This window comes from Urtica dioica, chromosome 6, assembly GCF_054948205.1.
Source record: "Urtica dioica subsp. dioica isolate 48M chromosome 6, U.dioica_male_clone48M_v1_H2, whole genome shotgun sequence".
Taxonomy (NCBI): domain Eukaryota; kingdom Viridiplantae; phylum Streptophyta; class Magnoliopsida; order Rosales; family Urticaceae; genus Urtica; species Urtica dioica.
Genome location: NC_142761.1, coordinates 6804952 through 6829217, shown reverse-complemented (window position 1 = coordinate 6829217; position 24266 = coordinate 6804952). Strand labels below are relative to the sequence as shown.

Sequence of the window (24266 nt, the reverse complement as noted above, 5' to 3'; positions counted from 1 at the left end):
TCGCCTATAAGACTTCGTCACTTCGCCCTATTGTAATTCGTTGTCGTGATCAATAAAGCCTATTAATAATTTCCTTTTAGTATTGCCATTCATCTTTAAATAGTTTCTTATACGACGTCTTTCGGAACCCCGATAAAATATATATCATATATTAGCATTTTAATATCTGTGATTGTTGATCGATCCAAAAATCGACATCAACAGTTTGGCGCCGTCTGTGGGAAGATTCAGAAAGACCAACTTCGAAAGAAACGGTTCGTAAAAAAAAATCTCGTCATGTCTTCCACTCCGACTCACTACGAATCTGGAGAGGAGATCCCTCCGGGGATCAGGGCAATCCTGGATATGTTGACCAAAAAAATAGACTAGCAAACAGAGACCAACCGGGCTCTTAATGACCGGTTGAATACTCTGTCTACTCCTCAACACACTCCGGACCCTCAGACGGGATCCGGAGATACGACCGCCTCGGAATCTGCTCGTCAAGCGGCCTCGGCAGCTCAGGCAAGCCGAACTCTCCCTCCCGGAGTCCATCTGGATTTCTCTGGGATCCAGGTCACTCAAGGAACAGACCAGTCTCCCGGTACAAGCTTCCAGCTTGGGGGGGCTGCCACCGAAGTCGCGACATAAGTCACGATCGACCCTTCCGGTCTCCATCCACCTCCCCCGGGGGGAGTACCATCCGGGTCTTTCCCGACTAATGTGGGATCTTGCCCTTCGGCGACCTATCGAATGTTCACTTCCCAACGTTTTGGTGGAATGAATCGGACCCATCATAGCCCGATCGAGGCCACCACGGTCGCACCTATACGTTCGGGACCTCGTCTCGTTCACGAGGGCGAACCCAACATGACCGAACTAGAACAATTTAAGGAGTCGGTAACGGCCGAGCTGAGAGCTGTTCGTTCAGAATTTCATTCTGCAACCAGCTCGGCCCCAAAAATAGATCGCCTCGTTGAAGAAACAAGGATGACTCCTTTTGCCAGAAATATTACCGAAGTGCAACTGGGGGATACCGGAAAGGTTCGCCTTCCGCGATATAGTGGCACTTCAAGTCCGAAAGCTTTTATCTTGTCATTCAGAGTCGCAATGGGATGGGTTATGCTCGCAGAGAGAGAATTAGAGGCAGGTTATTGCCAGTTATTCGCAGAGAGAGAATTAGAGGCAGGTTATTGCCAATTATTCGCAGAACGCTTGTCCGGGTCCGTTTTAGAGTGGTTCTCCAAACTCGAGCCGAACTCTATCAATAGTTTTGATAAACTATCGGCTGCATTCCTGAAACACTATTCGATGTTCATGGAAGACGACCTGACCATAGCAGATTTATGGGGAATTCAACAAAAAGAGAACGAGTCCTTGAAGGATTTCATGATCCGTTACAAGGACATGCTCTCAAAAATCTCTAACGTATGTCACGAATCTGCCATAACCTCTCTGAGAAACGGGTTAAGGCACGACTCGAAGCTGAAACTAGAGATGACAGTTAACCGTCCCCTCACGTTGGAAGATGCGATTCACAAAGCCGCAAATTACGCGAAAGCCAAAGAGGAATTCGCTTACTATGAGAGGCAACGTGCCGCAGAGAAGAAACCGTCCTCCAACACTTGGGTCAGACCTGTAAATGCTGGGAGCAACCCCCGCAGGGTCAACCCCCACGACGCTACACCTCATGTCAGAAAACCACATACCCCTCCTAACTACGCCTTCAACATCAGTGAAGACATTAGGGAGGGAGGCCCCCCGGCAAAAAAATGGACGCGGGATCCCAACGCGTATTGCAGTTTCCATAAAGCTAACGGCCACGACACGGTTAATTGTGAGACCATGCGCAAGGCTCTAGCAGAAAAATACGCAAAAAGGGAGTTGAAAAACGTTGATCTGGGACCCCCGCCCAAAAAGAAGGTCTTCAATAACAACAACAAAGGAAGAGGTAACCCCTCCCCCAAGAGATCAAGACCTGTTGAAGAAGGGGAACCAAGTTCCCCACCAACCTTCGCAAAACATAGAGTTGACTTCATAATGGGCGGCTCGAAGTTTTGCAACGGAGCGGTCAACTCAATTAAAACACATCAACGACGGTTAAGTAACCAAACCAATAAAATCATATCAGAACAAGATATCCAAATCTCGTTCTCCGAAAAAGAAGCGATAGAGACAACCGAACCGCACGATGACGCACTCGTAATCACGATCGACGTGTCTAACTGCGAGGTCGCTAGAGTCCTAATCGACGGAGGTAGCTCCGTAGATCTTATCTTCAAAGATACCCTGGCCAGGATGGGAATCAACGAAGACGAGATTGAAAGGGAACAAACCCATTTGACAGGTTTCAATGGGTCCACTACCCCGTCCTTAGGAACGATCAGGCTGCCCATAAAAATGCATGGAATCAACAAAGTAGTGGAATTCCAAATACTAGACTTTCTCTCCCCATACAATATTATCTTGGGAAGACCATGGATACATAGGATGAGGGCTGTGCCTTCAACCTTTCATCAATGTATTCGTTTCCCTACGCCTGAGGGGATAAAAGAGATCCGAGGTAATCAGGCGACCTCCCGCAGTTGTTATCTCACTAGCCATAAGCATCACGCTAAAGCAACCAAAAAAGAGCAATAGCAATTAATGAGTGTGGAGTCGGCCGGGAGTGTTCTCACACCAGAAGATCCCGACTCCCTCGATGCGCCAAGCACCGAGTTAACAGCCCAAGTGCAGCTCGATGGCTCCGATCCTTCCAAGTGTGTCGGAATCGGAACTAAGCTTAAAGGTGGCATCAGGCGAGAGCTGATCTGTTTCTTAAAACGAAACAAATCCACCTTCGCCTGGTCGACCGAAGATATGCCAGGAATAAGCATCGACGTTACATCTCACCAACTTAACGTCGATCCCAGTTTTAAACCTGTAAAACAAAAAAGACGAAAGCTCGGCCCCGACAGGGCACGAGTAGTCAACGACGAAGTCGAAAGATTGCTCAGTGCAGATTCAATCCGCGAAGTAAAATACCCGGATTGGCTGGCAAACACTGTCGTCGTAAAGAAAAAAATGGGAAATGGAAAGTATGCATTGATTTTACCGATCTAAATAAAGCATGCCCTAAAGACAGCTTCCCGCTGTCTCACATCGACCAGCTAGTCGAAGCAACCGCGGGGCATAAAATCCTCTCATTCATGGACGCATTCTCAGGATATAATCAAATCCTGATGTATCCGGATGACCAAGAAAAAACAGCTTTCATCACCGACCGATGCACGTATTGCTATAAGGTCATGCCCTTTGGACTAAAGAACGCTGGCACCACCTATCAAAGGTTAGTCAATGAAATGTTCAAAGAAAAAATAGGGAAGACGATGGAAGTGTATATCGACGACATGCTGGTAAAATCCTTAAGGGAGAACGACCACATATGGCATTTGGAGGAATGTTTCGAGGTACTAAATAAATATAAAATGAAACTCAATCCCACCAAATGTTCGTTCGGAGTATCATCCGGCAAGTTCCTTGGATATTTAGTTACCCAACGAGGAATTGAGGCTAACCCGGATCAATTACACGCCTTGTGAGAGATGCATTCACCGCGCAATAGGCGGTGAAGTTCAAAGGTTGACGGGACGCATCCCCGCCATCAACCGCTTCATCTCCCGGTCTACAGACAAATGTCTTCCTTTCTATCAGCTCCTTAAAGGAAATAAGAAGCTCGAATGGGACGACAAATGCGAAGAGGCATTCAAAAAATTGAAAAAGTATCTATCGACACCCGCAATCTTGGCAAAACCCGTTGCGGGGGAGCCACTCTATCTATACGTCGTAGTGTCTCAAGCGGCAGTTAGTGGAGTACTCGTCAGAGAAGAACAAGGGGACCAACGACCAATCTTTTATACAAGCAAGTCGTTAGTCGATGCCGAAACTCGATATCCTATTATGGAGAAACTGGCCTTGGCCGTCGTTTCCGCCGCGCGGAAACTGCGGCCATACTTCCAGTCACACACCATAATAGTAATGACATCACATCCGCTCAGAAGTTTCCTACATAGCCCTAATCAATCAGGAAGATTAACCAAGTGAGCCGTGGAGCTGAGCGAATACGATATCGAGTACCGAGTGAAGACATCCGCAAAATCGCAAGTTTTAGCGGATTTCATCATCGGACTCCCAAGGGAAAGTCCCACCGTGACCGAGGTCGAAGGCACCTGGACACTTAAAGTGGACGGGGCGTCATCAAAGCAAGGGGCTGGAGTAGGGATACACCTGACCTCCCCTCACGGTGAGACTATAGAACAGTCATTTAGGCTCGACTTCGTCGCATCAAACAACGAAGCCGAGTACGAAGCACTAATCGTCGGACTTAGGTTGGCCACTGCAGTCGGATAAAAAAAAGTGGAAGCTTTCTGCGACTCCCAACTTGTAGCAAACCAATACTCCGGAGAATACGAGACTAGGGATGAGAGGATTGAAGCTTACCTAAAAGTCATAAAAGAACTAACGAAAAACTTCGAAGAATTCTCCCTGACAAGGATCCCTCGAGGCGAGAATACTTCGGCCGACGCATTGGCTACCCTGGCATCTACCTCGGATCCGGGCCTCAAAACGGTCATACCAGTCGAAACAATCAAACAACCTTCTATTGCCATGACCGTCGCCGCAGTCATAACAATAGAAGAGGGGGATTGGAGGGATGAAATACTACATTACATCACGACTGGTACGGTCCCATCCGATAAGATGGCAAAACGTAAGCTCGTGCTGAGAAGCACGAGATTTTGCATCATAGACGGAAGCCTGTTTAAAAGAAGCTTTGCAGGACCCTACCTCAAGTGCGTCGGGATGGGGGAGTCTAAACGAATTCTAGAAGACGTGCACGAAGGAGAATACGGAAATCACGCAGGCGGGCGAGCGCTCGCCGTCAAAATAAAAAGGCAAGGCTACTTTTGGCCGACCATGTTGGCAGACTGCGAAGCGCACTCACGCCGCTGCAACCAATGCCAACGTCATGCCCCTAACATAAAAAGACCCGCGGAAGAATTGTCCTCCATCTCAGCGCCATACCCTTTCATGAAATGGTCTATGGACATTGTGGGACCAATGCCGATCGCCCCTGGCGGACTAAGATTCCTACTCATCCTGACAGATTATTTTTCAAAATGGGTGGAAGCAGGCGCCTTCGTCCTAATAAAAGATGTTGATGTCACAGCATTCATCTGGAAAAATATAATCTGTCGACACGGAACTCCCCACGAGATCATAACGGACAACGGGTCACAGTTCATATAAAAAAAATTCAGAAACTTTTGCTTCCACAATAACATCGAATTAAGGATGTCAACACCACGATATCCTCAAGGGAATGGACACGCGGAAGCTACAAATAAAACCATATTAGATTCCATAAGGAAAAGGCTCGATACGAAAAAAGGACGGTGGGCGGAAGAGCTACCAAGCGTGCTCTGGGCTCACCGAACTAGTCCACGAAGGCCTACAGGGGAAACTCCATTTTCCCTGGTCCACGGAGTCGAATCAGTCATCCCGATCGAGCACCAAGTACAGACCCTTAGGGTAGTGCATGCGCCGGGGGATGAATTCAAAAATAACGAATCGCTATGCGATGCTTTGGACCTCGTAGAAGAAAAGCAGGACTTAGCCCTGATACGGATATCCCACTATAGGCAATCCATCGCTAGATTCTATAATAAAGGAGTTAACGAAAGAAGATTTGATGAAGGAGATTTGGTGCTCCGGAAGACCTTCCAAAACACCACCGAGGCTAACACCGGGAAATTAGGAGCTAACTGGGAAGGCCCATACAGGGTCACCAAGGTTGTGCGTCTCGGAGTCTATGAACTCGAAACTCTGGACGGCGTTCCGATTTTGAGATCATGGAACGTCTCGAACCTAAAGAAATACTATTGCTAAAAACAATAAGAATCGAACTACGACTGACTTGATCCCTGTATAAGGGTACGTAGGCAGCCCCTGAAAAAGGCACAGTCTCCTTACAGCGAAAGCATACACTTCGCCAAAGACCTTGGACTCCGGATCGAACTCGCAGTGAACCCCATCTCGACTCCAGTAAGGCCCGAAAAATTCCCTCAATTTACCAGGTAACACCCTGTCGCGAGGTCGCCCCCTCGATAAAGTCGACCTCGACAATTTCGTCCCAAGGGAAACATCTATAGACCTCGCCCGTCTAAGAGACTTGATTACGGAAGGGTGATTACTCAAGCCTAAGTGAAACGTTTTTAGATGTCAATCGACCTAAAAGACTTAGCAAATATCACAACGCTCTGACTAAGGGAAACATTTTAGATTTGAACAATCTAAAAGACTTGGTGAAGTAAAAACATACTACAAGATCATCGAACCTCGCCCTAGATTTGCAAAGGGAAACATTTTAGACATCGACAATCTAAAAGACTTAACCGAATTTAGGGGAATCTTAAGTCAGTTCGAACCGCGATCAACTGTCAATTCAGAGTATCCTGAAACACACAGTTGGACGAGCTGAATGACTTGGCAACTTTACGAACAATCAAACATGCACAAGTTTCAGACCAAATAATATAAGAATAATCAATATGAAGAAAACAAGGCGTAATAAAGATAGAGGTACCGAAGCCCTCCATAATTGTTTGAAATAAATAACAGGAATAAAACACGGCGAAATGAAGGTAGAGGTACCGAAGCCCTCCACAATTGTTCAAAATACTAAGAAGGTTTCGCCCAAAACAAGCGGGCCCAAATGAAAGAAACGCAACAACGAAATAAAAATAACAAAATCATAAAATTCTTGAGCTAAATGTGTTGGAATCGATCTAGGGTTTAAGAAAAAGTTTAACGCTTCACAAAGCGGCAGAATTTTAAAAATTTTCTTTTCAAGTAAAAACGGTTTTTACTAACCTAGACAAAGAGCAAGTACATGTAATTAAAAACTATTATGAGCTAAGAAGTTTACTAACCTTTCTTGAAGCTTGAACTTTGAGAAGCTTTTGGAAAGTTGCAACGCTCGTCTCCCTCGTAGCACGTCTCTCTTTCTTTCCTCGGCACCTCAAGCAACCACGATAGTTTCTATCACTAAATCATTCGAAATAAAAGGAATCAGTGAGTGGGCACTTTTAAACACTACGACTTAAGAACGAGTCTTGAAGTTGCAGAGCTAAACTCTAGGTCAAATGAGGACCTAGGCGCCAAAACAATAAAACGAAATTGACTAGAGAGAGAGAGGAGAGGGGCGGCCACAAGCTCTAGAGAGAGAGACTCTCAATCTCTAACTTATGTGGAATGTGAAAACAATGAGAATGAGGGCCCTATTTATAGGAGAAGGGTTAGCCTTAGAAATGGGAGTTTCCTCTTTTTTCCAAGCATTCATGATTGCCCATTCTCTCCATATGCGCCCAACATTGCCATTTCCTTGAGGGATTTGTTTCCTAATTTGTTTCCTCTTCTTTGCTTGTCTTGGCCGCCCATATACTTTCCCACATTGGGAAATTTGTTTCCTCTTTTTCTTTTGGCAAGTATCATGATACATTTATGCACAAAATATTCTCTCTTTCTTTGGGTATTATGGGCGCCCAAGTGGCTTTCTAGAAGGGGCTCCTAGAAGCTTCTTCATTTGTTCATGACAACATGAAAAATGCCCATTAAGAATTTTCAATAAAATTCTTATGAAATGAAATTAATCCACAAGGCCAAATTAATCATATTATGGCCGAGTGTTACTTGTCATCAAATGACCATGTCAAAAAATTTATTGACATTCATTTCATCATATGTCTCAAAAGACAAAAATAACCTTTTGACAATTTTCGTTCTTATTTTGACTTAGCTTCCAGTTTAACTATTCCTACTCGATGTGATTCGTGACAGTGACCTCATGGACCCAAATGAACAAAGCTTGAGCTAAACACTTGGACTCAAAGGTTCACAAACCTTTTCCAAGTTTAGCTTAATGCCAACTGACTCCACTAAAGAGTTGACACTGAAAATCTCTCGGTTCAAATGAATTTATTTTCTACTCAAGAATTCAACCTAATTATGATGAGCGGATCCACTGAATATTATCTATGTTTACCCTTCATGAATGTCATCAGCTAGTCGGGATTTACTAAATTACCATTTTACCCTTCTAGCTGTTATTTCCTCAACTCCTTTGTCGCTTGTGAATAAGTTAGAAACAATGTATTGACGAGGAGCTAACAAGTCACATTGTTTCATCCAAAAGAGTCAGGACTCAATTTGGACACTGGCCAGTTCATTTATTCACACTCCAAGGAACAAAGCATGAGGTGACATACATTGCATTTCAGCAATCTTGTACATGAATTCCATATCTATGGGAACTTCACAAAGTTACTCATGACATTCTCACAACTTAGTATTTCACCAATAGGCCCTGTTCGGAATCACATAGTGAGTCCGAACTCTGACTTTCTCAAATGAGAATACTAAGCTTTGAAATGACACGTCTCATTTCAGGATTAAGGTAAGCATGATGCAATTCATACGTAGTGACTTCGAGACATAAGAGGTTAAATGGTTTGTTCTTATCTTGTCTCTAGAAGTGCAGTGGTCAATTCAGTACCTTTGGAAGATACCTAGAAGAACTATAGAGTCTCCAACTCTCAATGCCTCATAACCAGACATCATAGATTCTTCTAACAATCGTACTGAGGTCAATAGTCCTTTGACCCTAAGATTGCGAATATATCGTTTTAAGCAAACTACGAAGAGTTTGTTCATGCAAATCTACATTTGTCTCGTCGTAAGTTGTTAAGTTTGTTTATGGACTAAAAGACTAAGGTTTTATCATAAAGCTTCAAACAAAGAAAGAATGAATGAACGTTTCAACTTTATTATTAAATGAATAGGCAATTACAAGCAAGAGTCTTCATGAGACTTTATTACATCAAATGTACAAAATAAAGACTACAATTCTTCTTGTGGGCACCATTGACAACAAACTCCCACTTGACTCAAAGAAGATGTGTGTAGTCTTTCATGCCTAATCCCTCACGATGTTGGTCGAAGACCTTGTTCGCTAGGGCCTTGGTGAATGGATCTGCGAGGTTGTCCACCGTTGAGATCTTCTTCATTTCCACGTCTCCGCGCTGCACGATCTCTCGAATCAAATGGTATTTCCTCTCAATATGCTTAGAGCGCTTATGGCTTCTAGGTTACTTTGAGTTAGCGACAGCCCAACTATTATCACAATAAAGGGTCATGGGCTCGTCGACGTTTGGAACAACTTCCAAATACTTAAGGAATTTTCTAAGCCATACAGCCTTTTGGATGCTTCACAAGCAGCCACATATTCTGCTTCCATTGTGGAGTCAGAAATGCAAGATTGCTTAATACTTCTCCACACAACAGCTCCACCATTAAGGATGAACACAGATCCCGAAGTGGATTTCCTGGAATCCTTATCCGCTTGAAAATCGGAGTCGGTATATCCCGTCATAGTCAGGTCAGTACCTGAGTATGTAAGCATCAAGTTCCTAGTTCTTCGAAGATACTTAAGAACATGCTTAACAGCAATCCAGTGCTCGGGTCAAGGGTTGGATTGGTAACGGCTAACTACGCCAACGGCGAAACAGATGTCAGGTCTAGTGCAAAGCATAACATACATGAGGCTTCCTACGGCAGAGGCACAAGGAATTTTCCTCATGTCTTCAATCTCTTGTGCAGTCTTGGGAGACTGGTCCTCAGAGAGTGAAACTCCATGCCTAAAGGGTGTTTGACCCTTCTTGGAGTCTTGCATCGAGAAGCGATCCATCACCTTATCAATATAAGATGCTTGAGAGAGCGACAGGGTCCGGTTTTTCTTATCTCGAAAGATTTGGATCCCCAGAATGTACGCGGCTTCTCCTAGATCCTTCATATCGAATTGCTTTGCCAGCCAGACCTTAACCTCAGATAACTTACCCACGTCATTACCAATGAGTAGTATATCATCGACATATAGTACCAGAAACACAACTTTGCCTTCGTGTATTAACTTGTAAACACAAGGCTCATCTATTGACTGTTCAAAGCCAAAGCTCTTTACAGTTTCATCGAATCTAATATTCCATGACCTAGATGCTTGCTTTAATCCATAAATGGACTTAAGCAACTCACAAACCTTGGTCTCTTGACCTTCTTCCACGAAACCGTCTGGCTGAGCCATGTAAATGCGCTCGTCAAGATTGCCATTCAGAAAGGCTGTCTTGACATCCATTTGCCAGATCTCATAGTCGAGAGCTGCAGCTATGGATAGGAGTATGCGGCTGGCTTTGAACGTCTCGACGTTCCCATCAGGACCCCTTTTCTTCTTGTATATCCACTTACACCCTACGGGTTTAATCCCTTCAGGAAGGTCTACAAGTTTCCAGACTTTGTTGACATACATCGAGTGCATCTCAACTTTCATGGCGTCAAGCCAAAGGTTTGATTCAGAACAAGCCATTGCTTGGCTATAGGAAACAGGATCATCCATGTCAGAGACAGCTACGAGAGAGTCTCCATAAGACATGTACCTGTCAGGCTTTTGAGTAGCCCTTCCACTACGTCGAAGTACTACTTGACGAGATTCTGATGAGTCAGGTTCTGTTTCAGTTGGGGTAAGAACAGTTCTTACAGATGAGGTAGAAGCTTCCTCACCCAACTTTCCTTCAAGCACAATTTTGCTTCTAGGTTTCGCATCCTTCATAAAGTCCTCCTCAAGGAAACGAGCATTCGTGCTAACGAAAGTCTTATCGTCCTGGGGACTATAGAAAGTAAAACCTTTGGTTTCCTTTGGATATCCCACAAACAAGCACAATTCTGACCTACTAGCCAACTTGCTAGTCTTTTGCCTTAGCACGTGTGCAGGGCAACTCCAAATTTTGATGCGGCCAAGATTCACTTTACGGCCAGTCCATCGTTCATAAGGAGTACCAGGAACCGTTTTGGACGAAACTTGGTTCAGAATATAAGCGGTTATTTCGAGGGCATATCCCCAAAAGGAAAGAGGGAGTGATGAGTAACTCATCATTGATCTAACCATTTCCATAAGAGTTCGGTTCCTTCTCTCTGACACTCCGTTTTGTTGAGGTGTGCCAGGTGCGGTAAGCTAAGAAGCGATACCTTCTTCTTTAAGAAAGTCATCGAACTCTCCAGACATATACTCACCACCTCGATCAGATCGAAGGGTTTTGATTACTTTGCCAGTTTGCTTTTCCACTAAAGCCCTAAAGACCTTAAATACATTAAAGGTCTCAGATTTGTGTTTGAGCAAATAGACAAACCCATATCGTGAGTAATAATCGGTGAATGTAACGAAGTATTCGTATCCACCACGTGCCTGTTGACTGAGCGGACCACATACATCAGAATGTACTAGTTCCAGCAGCTCAGTGGCTCTTCGACCCTTATCAAAGAAAGGTCGCTTAGTCATTTTTCCTTCTATGCAGGATTCACAAGTAGGCAGTGAACCTATTGCAGAGGCTTGGAGTGGACCATCCCTCACAAGTCTCTTAATCCTATCTAGACTGATATGACCAAGTCTCAAGTGCCAGAGGTATGTTGATTTTGTTAGATCGGAGGATTCAGAAAGTTTGGTCCTCTTTGGCTCCCTAATTAGATCGTTATCTATTTCGGTGTCTAAAAGAGAAGGTTAAGTGGGATAGATGTAAAAAAGACCATTCTTCATACATGCAGCAGTGACAAAAGAATTAGAAAAAGAAATACGAATTCCATTCTTTATAAACTTTAAATAATAATTTTGCTCTAAAAGTTGAGCAACAGATATTAAGTTTTTCCCAAAGGAAGGAACATAATAAACATTATTCAAATTTAAAGTGCGATCTTCAAAAGATAGCGTCACGGATCCCACAGCCTTCGCAGACACCACGCTCCCATCACCCCATTTGAAACAAAACTCGCATTCCTCTAAGCTTTTGGTTTTCTTGAAACCATTCAAGGAACATCAAATATGTTAGTAGCAGCGGAGTCAAGAATCCACTTTGATACATTATCAGCTACTAAGCATGCTTCGGTAACTAGTACAATACTATGTTCCTTTGCTTTGAGATAGGCAGGACAGTTCTTTTTATCGAACTTGTAAGGTCCCTTCTCAGTTCTAGAGGCGGAGGCTTTGTGCTCAGTAGCATGTGCCTCTCCTTGATTCCTCTTTCTCTTAGTGAGACCTACAGCAGTGTGAAGTTCCTCCATAAGCTTGGTAACAGTGTACTCTAGCTTGTTAATGGAGTAGTTCATCTTGGAGGTATCAAGAGATGCGGAGAGAGTTTCTAAGATCACATCTATGACATTCTTCCCATCAATCTCAGATCCTAGGATTTCCATTTTACTCAGATGACTAATGATCAATATCATAAACTCTCCAACAGGAGTCCTAGCCTTCATGCGACAGGTCATAAACTGTCGGACTGCTTTTTGCCTTGTTTGACGCCTTTGCCCTCCAAACATCTCATGGAGATAGGTGAGCATGTCGGCGGCGGTCTCGATGTCACGATGTTGTTGTTGCAACACATTGTTCATTGATGCTAAGATGTAGCACCTCACAATCTCATCGGAGTAGAGCCAGGCCGCCAAGGCGTCTTTGTCCTCTTGAGTTGAATCATTATTCGTCAGAGGAGGACACGGGGTGGTGAGTACCCATTTGTGCTTGGTAAGGATTTTGTCGAGGTTATGTTTCGAATCTACATAGTTTTTGTTTTCGAGTTTGTTCGTGGAAAGGATGATTGAGGGATGTTTGCGAGACATGTTGCTTAATTAAGTTGAAACAAGTTTATGATTAGTCTTTGGTTTAGGATTTAAGTTTTAATTAAAGACTTTGATAAAATCCAAAGGTGTTATAAACCAAACAATAATTCACTCCCTCAAGAGAAGGCCGCAAAAAATCTCCATTTATAAGTAAATGACACATCATTAATGCTTAGCCAAGATGTCAATACATCAATTTTGACCAGCCACCTTTTAAATTGGTTTGATCACTCACATCCTTTTGCAGAGCTTCAAGGGAGGATTACTAGGGATTGAGCCTAAGTGTGCATCAACCACTTAGTCCAAAAGATCAACTTTGAAAAACAATCCCCCAAGGGGAGGCCTTGTCATCATCGTCTCACTCTCGGACGTAGCTCATTGAGCAATGATCGAAGCAAGAACGCCTTGGAGTACTCCCATTTAAGTGAGGGTCGCAAGAGCGGCTCTTAGTCCCCTGTTAATTGCTTCTTTCATTAGTGTTGGGGATCGCGGGTTACAAACAACAAATATAACCCTCCCACTTAGTTTTTGGAGTTGGTTCATCGACTCTTATAAGTTCGAAAACAGATTTCCTAGTTAGAGAGCGACAGAGCGGACAACTAGAAGAGAATCCTAGATCGACATGTTCAGAGCAGTATTAGTGTATAAAGGCACAAGGTACATACTCGATCTTTTCCTATTTTCTATTTCGGGAAAGTGCATGAGGGAAGTGTGAACTTCAACTCACTCGAACACTTGAAAGTTTGAGATTACACATCTTTTTATTTTTCGGCTTGTCTACAAGGAGACCTCCCACTCAAATTTTTCAAGAGCATATAGATTTTGAACATATGTGATATAGATATAGTTTTGAAAACATTTTGAAAACTTATTTGATTTGGATGACAAAATATTTTCAAGTTTGAAAGTGAAAACGGTTTTTCAAAATTCAAACTAGTTTTGTAAAAACTCAATTTCAATTAATCTTTCAAAAAACAAAACTTTGTAATCTTACACATCATGTTTATAATCTTATAAAAAAAAATTTTGCTCAAGAAAATTTTCTCATTAGAGTTCTATAACTCATGGTAGTGGGGCTGAAAATCCGGAATTCTAAAAAACTGGAGTTTCGGAACAGCCGCGCACCTCGGAGTAAAATCGCCATAACTGGCGGCGCCGATGTTCTTTTGACCTGAAACCGGTGGCATTGGATAGAGGACAGACAGAGTTATGCCACTTTTAATGCGGGTTTACTCCAGCTCGAAGAAAAAGAAATAATTAAAGCTTGGTCCTTTTTAGGTGCGAAAAAGAATCGAGTGTAACAGAACGTTTTAGGATGTTGTTAAAGCTTTTATTTGTGTTTTATTAGCAAGGTAATAAAATGATATAAAAGAAATAACAACAAGCATAAAACGATTCAAGTAAAAATAAGAAACTAGTAAAACAAGAAAACTAGTCAAAAAATTTTACTTGAAATTTCTCAAACCTTTAAAACACGTTTTTCAATATAAAAAATTAAAAACTTTTAGAACTGATTCTAATGTGTTTAATATCATCCCAAACTCATAGAAAAATCAACATGATATTTAATTTAAAGGCAAGAGCAATAAATTAAAAAAAATCTAAGATAACAATTCTAACTTGTCACAAAATTAGTAAACTTTCGAAAACGATTTTCAAGCTCATATTTTTAAATACATGTACATGATAATCTTTGACCATAGCTTTGATACCATTTGTTGGAATCGATCTAGGGTTTAAGAAAAAATTTAACGCTTCGCAAAGTGGCGGAATTTTAAAAATTTTCTTTTCAAGTAAAAACGGTTTTTACTAACCTAGACAAAGAGCAAGTACATGTAATTAAAAACTTTTATGAGCTAAGAAGTTTACTAACCTTTCTTGAAGCTTGAACTTTGAGAAGCTTTTGGAAAGTTGCAACGCTCGTCTCCCTCGCAGCACATCTCTCTTTCTTTCCTCGGCACCTCGAGCAACCACGATAGTTTCTATCACTAAATCACTCGAAATAAAAGGAATCAGTGAGTGGGCACTTTTAAACACTACGACTTAAGAACGAGTCTTGAAGTCGCAGAGCTAAACTCTAGGTCAAATGAGGACCTAGGTGCCAAAACAATAAAATGAAATTGACTAGAGAGAGAGAGGAGAGGGGCGGCCACAAGTTCTAGAGAGAGAGACTCTCAATCTCTAACTTATGTGGAATGAGAAAACAATGAGAATGAGGGCCCTATTTATAGGAGAAGGGTTAGCCTTAGAAATGGGAGTTTCCTCTTTTTTCCAAGCATTCATGATTGCCCATTCTCTCCATATGCGCCCAACATTGCCATTCCCTTGAGGGATTTGTTTCCTAATTTGTTTCCTCTTCTTCGCTTGTCTTGACCGTCCATACACATTGGGAAATTAGTTTCCTCTTTTTCTTTTGGCAAGTATCATGATACATTTATGCACAAAATATTCTCTCTTTCTTTGGGTATTATGGGCGCCCAAGTGGCTTTCTAGAAGGGGCTTCTAGAAGCTTCTTCATTTGTTCATGACAACATGAAAAAGGCCCATTAAGAATTTTCAATAAAATTCTTATGAAATGAAATTAATCCACAAGGCCAAATTAATCATATTATGGCCGAGTGTTACTTGTCATCAAATGACCATGTCAAAAAATTTATTGACATTCATTTCATCATATGTCTCAAAAGACAAAAATACCATTTTGACAATTTTCGTTCTTGTTTTGACTTAGCTTCCAGTTTAACTATTCCTACTCGATGTGATTCGTGACAGTGACCTCATGGACCCAAATGAACAAAGCTTGAGCTAAACACTTGGACTCAAAGGTTCACAAACCTTTTCCAAGTTTAGCTTAATGCCAACTGACTCCACTAAAGAGTTGACACTGAAAATCTCTCGGTTCAAATGAATTTATTTTCTACTCAAGAATTCAACCTAATTATGATGAGCGGATCCACTGAATACTATCTATGTTTACCCTTCATGAATGTCATCAGCTAGTCGGGATTTACTAAATTACCATTTTACCCTTCTAGCTGTTATTTCCTCAACTCCTTTGTCGCTTGTGAATAAGTTAGAAACAATGTATTGACGAGGAGCTAACAAGTCACATTGTTTCATCCAAAAGAGTCAGGACTCAATTTGGACACTGACCAGTTCATTTATTCACACTCCAAGGAACAAAGCATGAGGTGACATACATTGCATTTCAGCAATCTTGTACATGAATTCCATATCTATGAGAACTTCACAAAGTTACTCATGACATTCTCACAACTTAGTATTTCACCAATAGGCCCTGTTCGGAATCACATAGTGAGTCCGAACTCTGACTTTCTCAAATGAGAATACTAAGCTTTGAAATGGCGTGTCTCATTTCAGGATTAAGGTAAGCATGATGCAATTCATACGTAGTGACTTCGAGACATAAGAGGTTAAATGGTTTGTTCTTATCTTGTCTCTAGAAGTGCACTGGTCAATCCAGTACCTTCGGAAGATACCTAGAAGAACTATAGAGTCTCCAACTCTCAATGCCTCATAACCAGACATCATAGATTCTTCTAACAATCGTACTGAGGTCAATAGTCCTTTGACCCTAAGATTGCGAATATATCGTTTTAAGCAAACTACGAAGAGTTTGTTCATGCAAATCTACATTTGTCTCTTCGTAAGTTGTTAAGTTTGTTTATGGACTAAAAGACTAAGGTTTTATCATAAAGCTTCAAACAAAGAAAGAATGAATGAACGTTTCAACTTTATTATTAAATGAATAGGCAATTACAAGCAAGAGTCTTCATGAGACTTTATTACATCAAATGTACAAAATAAAGACTACAACTCTTCTTGTGGGCACCATTGACAACAAAATGAAGGTGGGGGCAGACTCAGGTCTGGCCGGGAGCGTCTTGCTCAGTTCGCTGAGAGCTTGGAACCTCGCCTCCAGCACGCTCCGGGGTCGGAGTAAAGGGTTGATCCTCTCGAGACTCCGGGATGGTGGCGAGAACCTCCTCGGTCAAGCCAAACATCGAGCCATGCTCATCAAAGGCAGGAACCTCGGAGTCGGCTAGAGCACCGGTTGGCGAACTATCATTATAAGGAGTAAAGGGGATATCCTCTACCTCTAGAATGGTGATGGCGGCGAGCTCCTTCTCGTAACCACGTCCTCAGCGTCCTCCGGAACCACGTCGCCCTCAACATCGACGACTGGGATATCACTGGGATTTCCAGTCCCGATGATCTCGACTTTGGGTTCCTGAGAAGGAACCGGCGGCGTGGTGGACGAGGAAGAGACCCCGGCAACAGATTTCTTTTGACGCCTGGCGTCGCGAGCAGAAACGTTGGAGTTCATGTTATCTCCGACAACTATTTCAGAAAAAAAAAGATAAATAAATAATAAAATATACATATAAACATAAAAATGATAAAGAACACGAACCTTCAAAGGTTGCAGAGGAGGTCGGCCAAAGTCCAGCCGAAGTGAATCTCTCTCCAGTAAAAGAAGGCCACTCACCGCGTCCGTCTTGCAGAAGCTCGAGCTTTTCGACGAACTGAGGACTCGATGGTGCCCTGATTTTTCCTGAGAAACGATTATAGAAAAATATCATGAACAAGTAAATCACTTCGATCCCTGTAAGCGAATAAAGACAGTTGCGAAATTAATTGGCCTACTCGGAGAGCTCGCCCATCTCGACCTGAATCGAGGAGCTCGGTCCCCGAGAGAGTGCTCATTGACGGTAAAGTAAAAATATCGACGACCCCAATACTTGTCCTTCGAAGGAAGGGCCGAGATCACCCCTTTGCCCGCCGCCTTCGAAAGATAGAAGCATTTCGGGTCATGCTTAGAGTTCGCCTTCACGACGCATAAACGGACTAGGTCCATCACGTCGAGATCAACACCTTGCTCGTGGGCCACGACCATCAAACCCAGAACCATCCGGACGAAGTTCGGACACATCTTAGGAAGCGTCAGTCCCAGGGCTTAGACATAGTAAAAAAGAAGAGCGGGGATCGGGAACCGGAGTCCACACTGATCCAACCAAACTTCGTACATGCAACATCGATCGTCAAGGATGGTCTTCGCTTTCGCATAAGGGGGAGGAAAAATAAGCCCTATCTCGGACGGAATCTGATATTTTCGGCAAAAAAGGGCGAGATCGGAACTCTTGACAGATGATGGCAGACATATATCTTCAACATTCGAAGGGTTGGATCCCGACGGAGGAATTTCCGAAGAAGACATTTTTTCGTCTTTTTTTTTAGAAAAATGTTGGAAGAACTTCAAAAGATTTGAGGATAATAAAGATTGCAAGGCAAACTGGAAGAAAAAACCTTGAGTTCGTCTAACAAATCGAAGCTAAGTCAAAGAAAATAGAAGGAAATGTAGAGTTCGACAGTCGAACTGAAATGCCAAAAGTCGAAGTCTTTAAAAGAGTTTAAAACTTTAGAGAGAAAATTAATCTTTTGTGCGAAGGGAGAGAAAATAAAAGTTACCTTTCTATGCCGAGTTCGCTGAAAGTTATAAGTAAATAAGAAGTCTTTTCGAATTTCACTTATTTATAAACTTTTATATTAAACCGAATTCCGAGAAAAGAGGAATAAATACGAATAAAATAATATAACCGCTTTCCCAACCCTTCGACTACGTCTTGCGTGGACAAACGGTAACATGCCACGCGTCCGCAGTATTCGTCAAAATCGCTGATTTTCCGTAACCCTAGAATAACTTCGCTCCAATATTTCGAAAAAATTCGGAATATTTTCAAAATATTCGGGGGCTAACTGTGGGGGTTAAAAATCTACTCTAAAAAATATTATCTCATATTGGGCTTCAATTCAGACCAAGCTCATTACCATTTTTGCAGGACAGACCGCATATCAGTCTTGGGCCCAGTTCGACTTCAACAAGTCGGCCCAAGATCAGATATGTTCCAGATCGGCCCCGACCTAGTCACACCTTCCAGTTCGACCACGTCATCCTGACCAGAAGAATCGGTCAGTCAAAGGGAAATCGCGCCACGAAGACCGGGTCTAGGACCAATTCAACCCCGACAGTGTGAAACGGATCAGGCAACACGTGTCTTCAACGAAGAAGTCTCGCCTCGTCTATAAATAAGGGATCGGATGTGTATTTGCGAGAAGTTCAGAATTTATCTCCCAATCATTTTTTCAGTATTATTGTTCTCAGTGTTGAATTCGCCTATAAGACTTCGTCACTTCGCCCTATTGTAATTCGTTGTCATGATCAATAAAGCCTATTAATAATTTCCTTTTAGTATTGTCATTCATCTTTAAATAGTTTCTTATACGACGTCTTTCGGAACTCCGATAAAATATATATCATATATTAGCATTTTAATATCTGTGATTGTTGATCGATCCAAAAATCGACATCAACAAATATTATGAGAGAATAATATTTAAAAGGAAATAAGATATTGTCCTTTATTCTCTCTCATGAATATTAATGAGAGAATAATACTTAAAAGGAAATAAATATTTCATTTATTCTCTCATTAATAAATATTCTCTATTTAAATAGGAAATGAAATCTCATAGATATTGATCTGATAGCTAAGAGAGAAAGTAGGATTCATGGGATAAGATCTAATGGCCAAGCTTAGATTCACTAGTGTGAACATAATAAAAGGAAACAATATATTTTGAAAACTACCAAAAATATATCATTTCCACTACTATATATAGGGGTTCATGAGAAGGCAACAAACACATTTATGTGCATCAGAAATTTCGACCAAGTGCTTTCCCTCTCTTTCTTGGCCGACGCCCCTCTTCCCCTCCGGGAACTCCGTGATTCCGATCCCATAAACACGGTGTGATCTAAACACCTCGTTGTAGATCGTAGTGAGATAAAGATTGTACCAACACATCTTTCTTATTCTCTCGGAGATTATGTTTCAGAATATTTCGGTGTCATCACAGACGAGTTCAGAGCATCGAGGAGATAAAGCTTGAAGAAAGAGCTAAAAGCTTGAAGATAGTCTTTTAAGACTGAAGACGGATGAGTCAAAGCTTGAAGATTCAGTAGCTAATCCAAAACATGTAAGTATTACTGAATCTCCGAACCTAGCTCTTATTGGTTGCTGGACATTGCTTTCATGAATAATTAATAAGTAAATCTATATCTTGTTAGATAACCATAATATTAATTCGCTCTTGTTAGTGTAATTAATCTTTTCCGCAGTTAATATGGTTATCAAGGTGCAATAATCATCAACAAAAATATCCCACTCTACAATTTCTTAGGACCTTTAGGTGTATCATTTAATTTTTTTTTCTTCTCAAACATTGGATCGGATTGTTTAATAAGTAAAAAACGAAAAACCAAATAAAACAGTTTACAGTGAGGAATTTGCATAAATTATGCCTCTTTTAGTTTGTCTCAAACAATTGAAACTATCCTAATTCAAAATTCCGCCCAAAACATGTCTCTTTGAGTTTGTATTTTGACAAAAAAATCTCAAACATTTTTATCTCGCTATTATCTCCACGTGTCTTTTCTTCTCGGTTTGTACTCGCCCACCATCACCCGTGCTCACCGTCGTCGTCACCAAACGTAAATTCCAGTGCACATCCTCTGTAAAGGATAAAATTTTGTAACACTCGACTTGTAAATTCAAGTTTAATAAACGAGCTTCCGTTGTTACAACTAAATTCCCGAGTGAATTATGGTCCAGCAAGTTTATCGAATTAATTGAAATATGTTAAGGTGACGAGAAATCTCAGAATGAGTGAAGGATTTATCGAATTTATCTCGAATAATAAATTATTTTTCGAGGTGACATTCCGGAAATTAATTTAATAAATAAATTCTCGGGAGTGAGAATTATTTCCGAGAGACCTTAAATATATTTAAATTAACCGAAGACCAACGAAAAAATTCTAGGTTTAAATCATATAATTATAATCTGTTTGCTTATGGATTTAATTAAACAATTATATGATTGGGACCTAGCTGTAACAATTTATCAGGAACCAATCGCAACAAAAACTAAGAGCCAGGGTCATTGTGTAAGCGGTGGCAAGTTAAGGGATTAAATGGGTAATATTTGGAATTTCGGCCAAGTATAATAGCCACTCCTCTCCTTCCTTCGTCACCTTCATCTGAGCAAATTCGAAAAGAAAAAAAAAGAGCGAACGAACCTCACGACCAGGACCGACCCAGATCGAGCCAGTGAAAAAGAGAGGAGAAAAGGCGGAGATTTGCACTGGAGAAGAAGGAGAGGATACCAGAAAATTGATTGAGGTAAGAATTCACGCTTAACTCCTTGATTTCTTCTCCGAAATCCTTCAAAAAGATTATAGGGTTTGAACCCTTATTGTTTTTCTCTTCTCAGTTGTGCGTTATAGGGTTCTCTTCTCAGCTGGGCATCCGAGATCGGGCGGTGAACTAAAACTTGGTCGATGACTGATATGCGCATGGAAAGCCTTATCTAAAGTCATATACGTAGAACATGAGTTAGAGTGATCACTCAGTGACAACATTATACACTTACAGAAGGTGTACGACCTGGACAGACTTTAGTTTGGATAGATGCGTCGTTTAAGGACCATTACGATGCACTAGTTGAGGCCGTTTATGATGGTCACAGTGATGCTTGATCTAATATCCTGAAGTAATCATGGACTTCTAGATCATGTTACTGGCTTCTTTGACTCACCACGTTAAAGGGTAGTTAGACGCTGATCAAATATGTGTCTTGGGAAGTCGGGACATGATTGTAGAAGAAAGTGTTTTACAGATATGGAATCCAGCCTTCCTAAAAGAAGGTTAATGTTCTCTCACCTAAGGGTTGATTCCATAACTGATTGATTGTGCACATTTCTGAAGTTGGCTTACGTTCGGTTGAATCTTTCACTGGGGAAGCAACGATGCTTAGGGCTTATATGTAACGAGAAAGGTATAATGGAACAAATTGACCTATCTCGATACGGGCATAACCTGGAGGGTCATGATCACGTACTGACTAAATCAGTTAACACTCGTTACGATGAGTAAATATAATTCTAGTATCAAAGTTGAGTTCAGTCCTGGATTACACAGTAGAGTATTGTAAGGGACTAGACAATTCGATTAGAAAAGAAAAAGGAATATTTTGTCTTATATCGAGATTGTTAAGCTTCTACTACTAGGCCCATCGTCCCCGATTCGGCTTCGATAAAGACAGACAAGAACATTAATATAATAGTATGTATTATCATTATAATCTCACTTGATGTAATAGTGATTGACAACATTAATTCCAAAAAGGGTATTTTGGGAATTAAATAAATATTTATGGTAATGTTGTTTATTTGTTGCTAGATCAAGTAAATAGACTTTATATTTATTGTTGGACAAGTAAATACGTGTTAAATGAGTTTAAATCTATTAGGCCTTGAAAAAGCAAAAATTTGGGCCTCCTTACACTGTAGTAGGCGATTTTTTCTACTGGTTTGTAACCAGTATTTTTTTCTTCTGTTTTTTTGTTCCTAAAATATAGGAGAATAAATAGGAGATATGATTCTCCTATATTCTCTCCTAATATTTATGCTAAATATAAAGAGAATATTTATGAGAATATATTTTCCTAAATTTTTTCAACAGCAAGGATTTTATACTGATGTATAAAATAAAATCCTAGATACTGATCTCTCGGATGGGAGGAAAAATAGGATTCACTATTTGAGATCCAAGGGTTGGGATTTAATCCACTAGTGTGAACACAATAAAAGAAAATTATATTTTCTAGAATATTCTGAAATATTCTATAAGGTACCTTTTGAATTGCTATAAATAGAGGACTAATGAGAAGAAAAATTTAACCTAATTGCCAAGGATTTTCGTGGCGTCTCTCCCTTGAGTGTGCCGACCTAATTTTTCTACTCCTTCCCCTCGGAATTGCTTCAATTCCATTCTTATAAATAAGAGAGAAAGATCGAAAACACCCCATTTCTAGATCTAGTCAGATATAATGAAGCCCACTCTTTTGTCTTATCTTCCTCGAAGATTACGTTTCGGAAGACTTTGGTGTCATCACATCGAGTCCTTGAAAGAGAAGTTCCAGATCTGATCGTGTGGAGGCTTGTACGTTCATGACGAAGATGGATTGTGAAAGCTTTCGGTTCGTGAGACAAAAACAGTAAGTTTTCTTAAACTCATCTTTTATCTGATATAGTTGCTTGATGGAGTTTTTTTATGTTTAATTAATTACGTAATCTAGATCTTGTTTGATAACCATATTAATAATTTGCTCTTGTTAGTGTAATTATTATTATCGCATTTTATTGGTTATTTAAGGTGCAATAGTCACCAACAATTTTTATTAGTATTTTTTCCTTAATAATAAACTTCATGAGGGTTCTTAAAAGTCCAAGAGCATGTAAATCCGTCAAGCATTGAGTGAGAAACGATTTTGTTAAAATGGTGTTTCGGAGCAGTGAAGAAGGGTTTTTTGAATCGGTGATATCATATTACAGGGTGTTTTGAAGTAGTTATCTTGATCCAATTTGAGCTTATAGTATATCGATAGGAAGGTATGGAAGTTATGTTTGTAATCAAAATGGAATCATTGAGTTTAGATTTCTGTAGCAGAAGTTATGATGCGTTCCTTAACTAGTGTCGGATCTGAAATTGTTTGATTGGTTTGAATCTGATTACGGTCTTGCTGTGTCTCATATTTATTTTGGAACTCGGTCAAAAAATGAGAATTTTTAATCGAATATGAGAATTGTACGTTTATTGATGTGGTATGCGTGTTTGTTGCCATGTTTTCGTTGGTTTGATAAGCGTTTGGTTGAGTTTCGTAATTTCCCGGAAATTCTCGTGTGACCGATCGATTGGAATCTCGGATTTGAGACCGTGTGAGTAAATATGGATTTGATGGGCTGTTTATGTTTGTTTCGCAGCGAGTCTAGTTTCGAGCCGAGCCGGGACGAGATGATCGAGTTTGACGGCCAAAGACTTATCGGGAACTGAAGATAGGAAACGGACCTCGACTAACCGTGACTTACAATTCGCTTAGTAGCGTATAGTTTCTCCCGATTGAAGTCATAGGTCGAAGAGTCAGTTTATTTTCAGTTATTAACTATGATTTATTTTTTTAGGAAATGTTCGGGAATTTAAGTGTGGTTAATCTAGGAATCTTGGATGGTAAGATTCCAGATTATTTGTTTAAACTTGTTAAAAGTTAAATAATAAAATCTCGTTTCGTACCTTTTTGGTACGGGTGGTTACATGTCTTAAATGAGGATTAATTTCTGAAGGGCTGGATATTAATAAATTAAATTCTCGAACCTCAAACGACATGCGAAAAATCCCGACAATGAAACCCAAATTCTTCAACATTCCCTAGACAAATAACTAACGGAACCTCAACTAGAAATCCTAACCCTCTCGACATACTCTAGGATGTGTCAAGTATCCTCGAGAAGCATACGAAGCGAAGCGACTCATCAAGGCAAACAAGTGTTAGGCGTGACTATTCCGGGTAACTAAGGAGACATAGGTCAACTCATTACCAAAGGAATAACCCTGT

General features: G+C 40.9%; 2 protein-coding genes across 2 annotated transcripts; both read left to right on the top strand.

Moving 5' to 3' along the window:
* The first annotated feature begins 849 nt into the window (after positions 1 to 849).
* LOC149393182 (uncharacterized) lies at positions 850 to 2619 on the top strand. Its single transcript, XM_089617931.1, has one exon. It carries the CDS (start codon positions 850 to 852, stop codon positions 2617 to 2619), a length of 1770 nt encoding a protein of 589 aa, XP_089474057.1.
* A 2694-nt stretch (positions 2620 to 5313) lies between these two features.
* Positions 5314 to 5907, top strand: LOC149393181 (uncharacterized). The gene has a single exon (XM_089617930.1). The coding sequence runs from the start codon at positions 5314 to 5316 to the stop codon at positions 5905 to 5907; it is 594 nt and encodes a 197-aa protein (XP_089474056.1).
* The last annotated feature ends 18359 nt before the right edge of the window (positions 5908 to 24266 follow it).

What these genes read in the sequence shown, in the direction of transcription:
- LOC149393182 (XM_089617931.1), top strand. Translation starts at nt 850, where the DNA reads ATGACCGAACTAGAACAATTTAAGGAGTCGGTAACGGCCGAGCTGAGA.
- LOC149393181 (XM_089617930.1), top strand. Translation starts at nt 5,314, where the DNA reads ATGTCAACACCACGATATCCTCAAGGGAATGGACACGCGGAAGCTACA.